General features: G+C 41.0%; 1 protein-coding gene across 1 annotated transcript in view; it reads left to right on the forward strand.

Annotated features, from left to right (window-relative positions):
• Window positions 1–12307, forward strand: part of rftn1b (raftlin, lipid raft linker 1b) — a 109913-nt gene that overhangs the window by 63002 nt on the left and 34604 nt on the right. Inside the window, exons 5-6 of the mRNA XM_078252215.1 lie at window positions 2899–3379; window positions 10258–10461. Of these exons, the coding sequence (XP_078108341.1) occupies window positions 2899–3379; window positions 10258–10461 (685 nt within the window). The remainder of the gene's footprint in view (window positions 1–2898; window positions 3380–10257; window positions 10462–12307) is intronic.

Below are 12307 nucleotides of genomic sequence, written 5' to 3' on the forward strand. Positions count from 1 at the left end.
GGACCTCATTACTGTTGGTTATCATTTTAATCTACTGTGCTACTACAGGCTTGCTGGAGGAGGAGGTGGAGGAGGCCATGCTAGAAAGCTATTAAAAAGGGAAGTGGACATGGATGAGTGGTAGAGGAGTGAGTGGAGAAGTCCATTCCCTTTAGCCTCTCTCTCCTTTTCCTTTTGTTTTTCTCTCTTCATCTCTTTTTCTTTTTCCCCCCATCATCTTCGTCCCCTTCTCTTCATCACCGTCTCAATCTCTGCCGTTATCCCTGTGCCTCTCCTTCTGTCATCTCTTCCCTCCACTCTCTCTGCCCCGCTCAATCTCTCTCTCCGGGGTTCTCATCTTGACCTTCAGACACCTCGTCCTGTTGCCACTTTAATAACTTACGGAGGAAATAGGAAATGTGGTCTCAAGTCAAAATTGTAATGGTTTTTTTTCACTGCAGGCTGTTGATATTCTGGTGGCAGAATAAGGGAAGCTGCTTCCAGAAAATTTTTCATCAAGTTTGTGCTCTGCGTTCTTTCGTTTAATGAAGAGAAATGATGCGAAGAAAAGTTTCCTTCTTGACCTCAAAACCTCAGTGTGTTGACCTGAGGTGGTTCCATCTAAGCCAGCGCGACGTCTGTTCATTTAGATGAAGAAGTTTAGAAGAATGCTCATTTTTATTTTTATTTTGTCCTACATGTATTCTGTATTGATTCTGCAGAAAATGTCATATGGTAGATCCCAAAAGTGTATGTGCAACTAACAATTATTCTCATATTCAGTTAGCTGCTTCGCATCCAGGTTTCTCCTTTTGTTTCCCGTTAGCAGTTATTAAAATTGTGTTATTTCTGACTGTTTGATAGTATACATAATATAAATTCTGTATCATCTTGTTTCACATTTTAATTGAAGCTATATGATGTTTATACTGAGGGTAATACTCAAATCCAAAACCATCAAATGGACATATTCATCATTTGCAATGGTACAAAACACAGAACAGTGGCACATTCTCACATTTAAGAAGCTCAAACCAACAAATGTTTGGAATTTTTGCTTAATAAATAAATTACATACATTATTATCCATTAATCTTCTGTAGTTCAGTTAAACAACATTTCAGCACTGTCCTCTTATTTAAGCAGCTATTTATTTACTATTTCCACTTCCAAAAGACAAATCAGCACTACATTTACACATTTAGTGATTTATTCTTATGTTGTCGCTTATGTGCAATTACAGTATGTTTGTGGTTTATCTGCTGTCTTTGTAATGATATTGGACTGTTGCCTCAGGAAAAAGAAATCTAATCTGAATGGTTCTACTTTGTCAAACACAGGATTTGATAAAATTATAATGATAATGGTCCTAAAATAAATTCAATTATTACAGTACACTATTCAAATCTACTTTGCTATCAACTGCACCAACATTAGACTGTCAAAGCCATTCATCTCTCTCTCTCTCTGACTGCCTGCATTACCATTAAATGAGATACAACAGTTTTCTTTTATCTCAGCAATTCCATTTCAACATATTGGTATGGGGAATATGATGTAGACGCACCCAGAGAGCGTTCACCGATATTAAACAATACGGCTGGAAACAATGTGACTGTTTTCCAATTTAATTTAATAGTGAATAACCTGTGATTTGATTTGATGGTCCGAGATAGAGACGTGCACCGTCTTTGCTTGGGTGGTGAGGGTGAGGGTGGGGGTCATTGGTGGAGGGGTGCAGAAATGGAGAATGGCATCATTAACATTCTCTGACAGTTAAAGTTTCAATCTAGCTTTGTGGCAGAATCCCAATATTGACATAAAATGCCAGATGAAAATAGGACGGAGAGAAAAAAAAGTGCTAGATATGGGATGCGGCCCATCCCTGACTAGGGTTGTGGCCGCTCCAATCTAATCAACAACTGAGAGATTTGAGAAGCTGCTGGGACGAAAAGAAACAGAGAGGGGTAGAAAAAAACAAAGATCCAAGAGATGCAGAGGTCTCCATAAAAAGTATTATGGAAACAATTCCATTTCAAAGATAATTGATCTCAAACTTATTCTGAGAGTTTGGTTTCAGTTTCAGATCTCTTGGGAAATAACTTGTTGTCTATATTCTGCTTCATATGTTGTTCTTATTTTACAGCCTGAATTTACATTTTAGGCATTTCACCAACGCTCCAAACCTAACCCTAACCCTAAAAGTAATGAGTGCAACAGCAGCTTCAAACCCAAGATCTCCAACAGCACATGCAATCAAGTCAAGGGATGCACCATGCAACTAATAATTACTTTTATCATGATTAGTCTGCCAATCACGATCATTAATTCAGGTCATTAATCGATTAATTGTTTAGTCTGTAAACTGTAGAAAGAAATAGCAAAGAAATGCCCATCACAGTTTCTCAGAGAACAAGGTGACAGCTTCGTGTGTACCTGGATAGCTCAGTTGGTAGAGTGGGCGCCCATATATAGAGGTTCACTCCTCAATGCAGCGGGTCCGGCTTCAACTCAGACCTGCGGCCCTTTGCTGCATGTCATTCCCCCCTCTATCTCCCCTTTCATTTCTTCAGCTGTCCTGTCAAAAATAAAGGCCGAAAATGCCCCAAAAAAATAGCTTGACTTTGACTTGACCATGTAACAGTCCAAACCAAAAGATAATCAATTTACTGTCATATATGAGAAAGAAACGCAGCAAATTCTCACATTTGAGAATCTGGAAGCAGAGAATGTTTAGCATTTTTGCTTAAAAAATGACTGAAGCAATTAATTGATTATCAAAATATGGTAGTTGTCGATATGTCATTTTTGGTCAGCTGACTACCTGTTTTAGCTCGAATTAGATCAAAATCAGTGAATGCATAGAAGCAACAGTGGCATTACCTGTATTTATATCATTCAAACTTTTGCTCCCGACAGCAAATCCAGGATGCAGCTGACCAGGGGGTGATGTTCGTTGGCTTTGTCCAGGAACCCTATGGGGCCCCATGCACCAGGATCAGAGAACCAGACACCCCCTCCTTTTCCCTGCACTCCAGCCCCAGCTCTGTGCTTGGTTCCCTGGGCAGCTGTAGCCCCTCGAACCCCTCAAGCCCCATTAACCACGCAGCACCTGGAGCTGAAGCCGATGCAGTGGACAAAGAGGGCCATGAGGAGGCTTCATGCGAGGCTGGGGAAGGAGCACTGGGTGGGGAGAAGAATCATAGTGAGAACACTGGGAACCATTCAGGGAGCGGGGTGGAGGGCAGTCATGGCGTGGTCTCGCCTGTGGCGTCTCCAATACCAGAGGAAGATCTGGAGCAGAGTGAGGAGCTGACGGAGGAGGAGTCGCCATGTCACAATAACAACAAAGACAGAGATGCAAAGGAGAGGCCAAGATACCGAATGCGGAGGGGCGATGGTGAGTGGTCTCTATGGTTGCTATCATAAACTCAAGCTAAAATGAATTGTATTTAAAGGCTTCCTTCCTCCCATCCAAAAACCAATTTCCGCACTTTGTTTTTACAGTCTATAAAATGTAATTTTTCAGTGAGCACCACAAACAAAATTCTGTTCACCGCCATTGTACCCACGCTTAGAGGCAGAAATCTCAAATCGTGGGCGTATAAAACCTAAAGTATTTGCATGGCTACATTTGACTGAAGGTGAGTGAGTAAATATGCTATTTTGTTATTTGGGTGAACATATCCTTTAAAAGAAAATTACACTAATTGGCCCAATGGAGGCTTCACAATTTGAATGTCAAAAATAAAAAATTAAAAAACGCTTTAGAACTTGACAAGACTCCAAATGACAGGAGACCTGCCACACAGCTATCCTTCAGATTACACAGAAAGGCCTAATGAGGGATGCTAATTAAGAAAAGGTCAAAACTTGAAAGGCTCAGTGTTGATGGGTCTGGTTTTTGCATCATATATATACATTAGCTAAATGTTTTAGCATTTATCATTTCTAAAATGTTTTGTATGCTGCATATTAATACACGTTCACACCTGTGAGCTCCCTCATCAAACCAGTCAACTGCTGGTCCCAGAGCAGCTGAAGCAGTCAGGGGTTAAATCCTGCACTCCACTGTTAACTGTAGCTTCTTTCTCACATTCACAGATATTCAAACTGGCAGCTTCTAATCTTGAGCCAATATCTGTCTAGATATCTGTGTATATTTGGGTTTTGGTTTCATTTGAAGCTATACCTTTTGGCTGTTTAACTAAAGAACAGCGTGGCGCCATAAATCCTTCTTGAAACACTTGGCAAACGCAGAGTTGTCATTGTCTTGCTATTGCCTCAATGTTACACAACAATATGCTGCCTTGGGATATAATCCTCTCTATCCGTTACACAAAGGGAATCGTCTTATAGCCGTGGTGCACACAAATTCACACTCAAACCTAGCCGATAAAGCTAAGTCTGTGACATTTCATGGCTCGCTTTCTGTCTTCCCAGAAAGTGAGGTATATAGCTACACCTCTCTGAGTTATTTACGGCAGCCCCCTTTTCTGTGGGAACGTTGTTGAAATTAGCACGGACATGTATAGTTCCGGCTTTATTTGAGCATTTCGGATTGACAGATGGAGACACACACCATTATCACCCCCCTCCTACAGTCTCTCCTCCTCTCACCGAACCTATTTGTGATATGTGTCGATGCAATGTGTAAACTGTGCACTGGACACACATCCCAGTGGGAGTGTTAACGTGTGTGTGTTTGTGTATAATGTATATTTGTATGTACAGTACATTGTACAAAGCGATTAGTTTCAAAGCACCTAATACCGAGTGTTGCATAATGAATATACTCTTCGGTGTGCACATACTTTGTGCTTTTGTTTGTGTGTCTTTATGTATATGTGTGCAGTAACACGAACTTGGCATCACAGCAGACCACAGCCCACTGGTCCATCTGGGCCTCCCTACAGTGCATTTTGCAGCGAGATAATCCCCTACTGCCTCGTCCTCTACCTCCCTCAGCTTCGCCGCTTTCTCTCTACCCCCACCTTCATCCCCCTGAATCTATGTGACAACGCCAGCAGCACTGGTAGAGTGGCCAGCCGGGGTGGTAGGGGAGCCTGCCAAGCTCCCATGTCCCTCTCTACTAATGCCCAGTCTGCCGAGGAGGCCCAAGAGTCTCGGCTACCGCTGGCTTGTCCTTGCTAATCCTCAGATCTTGAGGTGAACGCCGTGCAAGTGTTGGCAGCGGAGCTGGCGAAAGTCTGTGGCTTACGATTGAAAGATGATCACTATCCCTGAGACTTAAGCTCTGGATAGAAACTGAGCCCATAAGTTTGGAGACTCAAATTCTTGAATGGTTTGAAGGAAAGGGATTCTGTTGAAAGGACCAAACGGAAAGTATAACATTGTAGTGACAGCTGTACATTTATGTCTGGATAAGACAACCCTGTGTCTACTTTCAGATACAACTAATTTGCATGAGCAAAAACGTTTTGTAGGGAATTAAATGCCACCTGGATAATTTTACATAAACATACCGAGGAAAGATTTATACTGCACCATATTTTGTCTCTTTTCCAGCCTTACTTTTTACATTAAGGTAGGCTTAAAACCTTTCCTGGATTTGAAAAACATTACAGACAATGCAAGTCAGTAGTATATGAATGTATTTTGTAGGAGAGAGTTGGGATAAGAACGTGTGCAGGAGACCTTGTGAAACTAAAAAAAGAGGATATTGATGTGCAGTCAATATTTGACAAGCTAAGTGTTTGATTGCAGCGGTATCTGTTCCTCTGATGCTAAGATGAATTGATTGAGTTTCTTGTCATGGTATAAGGTTGATCAAGCTTTAAATTAAGAGCTTTATCATAGGTGTAATCCTAAGGAAAATCAGTCTGAAATCATCTGAGTCAATGTGCAGAGGGGAGTCTTTTCAGCTGCTTGGTTTTCAAGCCTTGAGATCAGTGTTATCTCTGCTCTGATGGGATCAGCGTCCAGCTTCTTAGATTATAGAAACAGACGTTGAAATAATGACATGTCATGTTGGAAAGCTACGCTGCTAGGATCACTTTCAGGGTTACTGCGGCCGACCTCGTCGTTTGGGCAGCCGGCCTGCCATCAGATACGTCTTTGAAGCCACATGCTCTTAACGTCCTAACAAAACCCATGCGCTCATTTTCTTGTTAGCCGGACTGCCGTCAACCACAAGACTCAGGTTAGCTGCACAGACTTTATTCTGAAAGACTAAGCAGTCGTCTGTTGATGCTATTGATTTGTGATTAGGTTCAAAGGACTCTTTGAGTCATACTCTTTGGTGCATCTGTGTGTGTGTGTGTGTGTGTGTGTGTGTGTGTGTGTGTGTGTGTGTGTGTGTGTGTGTGATACTGTACGCACTTATAGCTATAAATATCAAATTATTGGGGCATTATGTAAGATTTTACTGCCCTATAGCACAAAAATGACCATAATAATTCTCTGAAACATTAATAAAGTTATTGATCAGGACTGTTTCTAGCCTCCAAATCTTGTTGGCTGATAACACAGCCAAAACGCAAATGAAACTACAGATTTATTACAACTGCTTCTTGGTAAAATATCACCTCTCCAGCAGATCTCTGCTCTGTTTCTATTAAACAGTTATGTTTGCTTGTGTCATTTACAGACCACTGCAGCACAAGGGGGCAGGGGGAGTGGTGAGCTTGGCAAGAGACTCGTTTTAGGGATTTATGTTGGTTACTAATGGAGTTCCTTAAAGGTCAAAGAATCTTAACCTAATATTCTTCCTAACAACAAAGTATCTGCTCATCTGCAGTTTGCACTCATTTTCTCAAAGGATGTCTAAGATGTTTGTGTAGTATCTCAAGTTTGTCATAGTCATTGGGAACATGCAATTGTTGGGTCACTGGTTTGAGTCCTTACTGGGAAATCCCACAGGGAGAAAGTAATGAGGAATGCAATCTGCTTATCATTCATTTCATGAATTCTGAGCAGTGTAAATTAAGACTTTTTTTTCATCTGAAACACATTGCAGACTGCAAATCAAAGTGGAAACAATCACCAGCTCCCATTTAGAATAATAAATAAAACATTCTTCTGATGCAGCTTTAACTTGCAAAGCTCAGCTACTTTAGCAATTCAACTTGCAGCTAGCTATGGGTTTTTTTCCCCTCTATGATGCATTGCAGTGATGCACCTAGTCAATCACAGCCCACCCTGACACAGAACAGCATGTTGTTTTTGAAAAGCAAGTGAAATTTAGTGATTTTAATGCAATGCATGTCAGCAAAAAAAAACAACAAAAAAAACAGGCAGTGATTTGACAAAGTGTAAGTCAACTCAGGTGCTTCTTTACTGATTATTTGAATCATAGACGTTTAGAGGGCAGCCCTACAGATTTCTATCAAAGTGATTTCTGAAATCCGTATGAATGCCAGGTGAAAGCACGGCCTCCAGTTTGACTCACTATTATCCTGCAGTTCAGAGTGATGGATATCAGCAAGACAAATTTGGTTTTATTCCTACATATACATTTCGTAATAATAGTCCTCATATCTTCTGGTACTGCCCCCTGCCCTGTTTTGCCCTGCTGAAGTTTCCTTGAGGCAAGGTACATAATCCCTCTGATGCTCCAGTATAGAGTATCTCCTGTGAACAGAGAACAGCTGAAATTGTGTTTACAGACACAGAAAGTCTTTTCTGAGCAAATAAAGGTTAGAAGATTAGCAACCTGCCCCTCCATCTAAATTACAGTCGCCCTAGTGCCATAGCCATAGTGAAATGAGACTGTAATGAAATATAACGCATGCAAAACTCTCAGCTATTACACAGAAAACATCTAATATTGTGAGCAAAACAGAGGCAGAGCAGCATGTTTTATGGCTAGTGGCTGTTATTTATTAAGGAACAACTCTGACATCCACCCATAACAGTCCCATCAGTAGCAACGGAATCATCTGTGTCAAATATGGTTTAATGTTGTCTTATTTAATTGCATCGTGATTACAGAAAATAAGAGTTGTGGACCAAAGCTTTACTGCAAAACTTTCCAAAAGCAGTCTTTTTCATGACCTACCCAAAGCTCTCTGAGATACAGAAAAGATTCATGGGACAAACCGTAGTGATACATCATCTCAGGCTTGTGCACATAAACTGTAAACCAGTTTATATGATACAGATTGCTACAAAATCATTCACAGCGAAGAAATGTGTTGTGTTTGCTGGTCAGAGGCATGTTGAATGGGAAGTCATTTCGTTGGTGTGTGGTTGTCCAAGATTTGTTTGCCATATTGTCCTTGTTGTAACATGGGCAACAGAGAGAGGGACGAGCGGAGGGTGCGTGTGAATATTCTGCTGTGATTCAACTTTTCTCAAGAGTGACAAATGACAAGATTTCGTGAATTCGGTGGCCAGCTGTCATATCAGTCAGACGAGCCAGACAAGAAATGGTTATAAATGATTCATTCTTCCTGTTTGTTTGCCCAACGTACGGATGGACGGATGGACAGACGGAAGAACCAAAGCGACTGAGACTTGACTCCCCCTACCAGCACCCCACATCAAAGTGTGTGTGTGTGTGTGTGTGTGTGTGTGTGTGTGTGTGTGTGTATGTAGGTGGAGGGGTGGGTGGCAGTGCCAACCATTTTGCTCATCCATCTGGTTCACTTGTGCAATGACAGTCTGACATTTGCAGTTAAAAGAAAGAGGGAAATGTTACCAGACTCGATTTGAATTGCTTTCTGCCCGATTCGAACCCAGCTCACATCTCACATTTGGTGTTTTTTTTTCAAAGCTAAGCAGAGCAAATATTTCACTCACTCACATCACAACAAATAAAACCCTTTCTACTTTGATTTAGTATGATATGAGCAAGGAGCAGTGACATACGTACCGTGGGCAAATTTCCAAACCTGTTTCTCTCTCCTGAGGCCCACTACATTATGTATATTTCTGCTTGATGTGAACAACAGCTAGCTGGAGAGCTTTTAATGCATTATTCAAGGTTATACTTGGAATTAACTCAGTTACAATAAAATGGTCCCTTTTACGTTCTGCATCAACAAAGTAACGTCACTTCTGGGAAACCTTAAAAGGAATATAAGGATGACTTGTAGCACGAATATGATCAAATTGCTTTTGATTTGCTTCACATTTGTTGTTGTTCAACCAAGTGAAAAAAGAGGCAACAGCCTTGGAAAGGATTTCGAGTTTATTAGTCCAGCTCGGGGCAACTCAAATCTCATCTTGTATTACTTTTTCATTTCTCGTCTATTTTGCACCTGCCAGGTGGAACTTGTGGTTATGATAATGATGATGTTGAAGTTTGTAATATAGCATCTAGCATACAAATTTGTCCTGCCCGCACAGGCTTACAAGACTTCAGAAATTAACAGAAAACAGCTGAAAATGCATCAAATGTAGGACACAAAAAGCCCTATAACTAAAAAACACAAGTTTCACATAAGTACATAATCAGATATGTATTGTTTAATCATTAGATACTGTACAAGAAACATTTTAAAGCAAAGGCAGCTGATGGAAACATCACAATTAAACCACACAATTAGACAACTGACAAGTCAGGGTCAAATTTATTGGAGGCTCTCAGTTACTTTTTTGTATTTTAGTTTAAGGTGTATCCAATTTTAGTGTACTAATTTCCGTTTCAATGCTGCCCAATTTTATATATATAGCCTATACTTTAGATCAGCTTTCTTATCTGTCCAAGGACCCATGCAAACCATCCACTTCACTGAGCTGTTTTTTAATATCATCCAGCGACCCATTTTTCACAGGACAAGAAAATCAAGAAAAAAACTAATGGTTATTTGTTGTTGACGACCAGGAACCCTGTGGCCAACTTTTCTTGGCCAAGAAGCTTTTTGACTTTCTTCACATTGGCTGAGTTTCCCTGTTTGCTTATCTCATAGGAAATAGATGTCCTTCCAATTGGTTGTTAACACGGTGCTCACAGTGTGGTTGTGTGGAAAGTAGATTCAAGAAGTTCATCAAGAAGTCCTTCAGAAGTGGTCCATAAACCAATACTGCAGATATTTGTTTGCAACAAAAAAGTATATATTTCAAACCAAAACTCTGCTGTTTCTGAGCCAGCCGTTTACCGGTCCATTTCTTATAACTTATGGCAGCTGAAGAGGGAAAGTGCTCCTACAGACAGTGCCAAATTGCACTTTGGATTGTGGCCAACGTACAGAAGTAGTTTAATAATCATGCAGTAAAACGTGGGAGTTCCACAGAGGCTACGTCTGTATTGTCACAACCCATATCATGTTAAATCAATGGGGGGGGGGTTTGTTTTCTGTCGTTTCCCAACAGGGGTGGAACTGCTCGCTTTGTACAACCACCCGCCAGTCCGAGAGGGCCAGGTGAAGTACTACACTGTAAAGGTGCCACTGCGGGTTCAAAACTGTGATGAGGGGGTCAAAGGCGTGGAGGCCAATTGGCTGGATCACATGACCCAGCACTTCAACAATGGAGCCTCACTCGTCGATGGATACTTCCATCTGGGCAACGTGAACGGTAAGCCAGCATCACTCACTGGTACTGCAAAAGAGTTTTCCAGGGAAATAGATGTGGGGCGAAATGTCTCATGAGGAAAAAAACTCACTGCAATTTGAATACCCACATTAGAAAGAGAGGTTTGTAATGTACGATTAAAACAGCTTTAACCTTTGGTCATGGCTTCTTAGACCCCCCCCAAAAAAAATGTAAAAACATCAAGCAGAAGTCTAATTCATATTGACATCTACAACATAAAAAGCCTGGGGCAGGTAATGATGCACCTAAGTCTGTGTGCCATTAATTATTCATTGGCTGGCATTCATTTTTCAATAGGAAACAATCAGAACATATATGACTCTGATTATACTTTGTTAGTGTCAGGAAGTGGTGCAATCCTTCAGGATTTTGTACAGCAAACTGGATCAACATTCACCAGATGCACTGACACTAGCGCCACCATGAAGTTGGCATTTGTGGCTTTAAATTAAACGTCTGACCAAACTACTAGATAGATCACCATTAAATTTGGTACTGACATTCATACTTTGGTTTATGACCAAATACCTGCAACACTAATGATATTCCTATCAGCCATAGCTGTACTTTGTGTTTAGTGCTAATTAGCAAATGTTAGCATGCTACCACGTTAAACTAAAATGGTCCATTCATCCATCCATCCATCCATCCATCCTTATCATCATCATTATCATTATCATTATCCTGGGTAGGGTCGAGGGGGCAGCATCTCCAGCAGGGGATCCCAAACTTCCCTTTCCCAAACCACATTAACCAGCTCCGACTGGGGGATCCCGAGGCGTTCCCTGGCCAGGTTGGAGATATCATCTCTCCACCTAGTCCTGGGTCTTCCCCGAGGCCTCATCCATCTTTACCAGATGCCCAAACTACCTCAGCTGGCTCCATTCGACACAAAGGAGCAGCGGCTCGACTCGGAGTTCCTCACAGATGACTTAGCTTCTCACCGTTTCTCTAAGGGAGACGCTAGCCACTCTCCTGAGAAAACATATTTTGGCCACTTGTTCCCGGGATCTAGTTCTTTCAGTCATGACTTAGATGATGGATTGGGATCATGGCAAATATAATATCATATATATATAAATATACCTGGTTACCATCAGCATGTCACTGTGAGCATATTGCTGACAAAATTGTGACCCTTTCACCACCTCAGTTTGGTATTTGCACCTATAAAAATGAATTGTTTTATTGCAATTATAAGGTTGGATGAAAACATAGCTAACATCAGAAGTTGGTCAGAGTCTTCCACAATGGCTTCACATCCTACGTCCACAGACTGTTAGCGAAATGTTAGCACTCTAAATTTCTAGAGGATTTAAGGAAAATTTAGACAGGTGTCTTACAAGTGACAGAAAGTCTATTTTCACCAGTGTGCTGTGTGGCTGACATACTGATTCTTTCTTTGTGGAGGATGCTTTAGAAGCTGGAGTTTATCTCTAGTTTATGTCTGGTATCCTCTTTTAAACTATCTCCTGTTTGGGTTTTCCTCTTCCATCAGACCCCGGCGGCTCTGTGCTTCGCTCTGACACTGGAGAAATCAGCCAGCCACAGTAAATAAGAGTCATAATTCATTAATCTGGGAAAGTGAACGCCTCAGCAACTCTGAAACATAGATAATTAACCTGATAACAAATTAGTGCCTCCTTGCATATTTTATGTCCTGAGAATGAAGTAATGAATTGTTTTATTATGATTCAATTTTTTCTGCTTATTAGGGTCCTCTAACATATTTTGCATTTTTCATGCGCTACTAAGATATGCGCTCTTGAACAGTGAAATTACTGGGTAAAATTGAATTCAGATCAGCTGCATTATGAAACTGTCTCTG

This window comes from Sander vitreus, chromosome 6 (assembly GCF_031162955.1).
Source record: "Sander vitreus isolate 19-12246 chromosome 6, sanVit1, whole genome shotgun sequence".
NCBI lineage: Eukaryota > Metazoa > Chordata > Actinopteri > Perciformes > Percidae > Sander > Sander vitreus.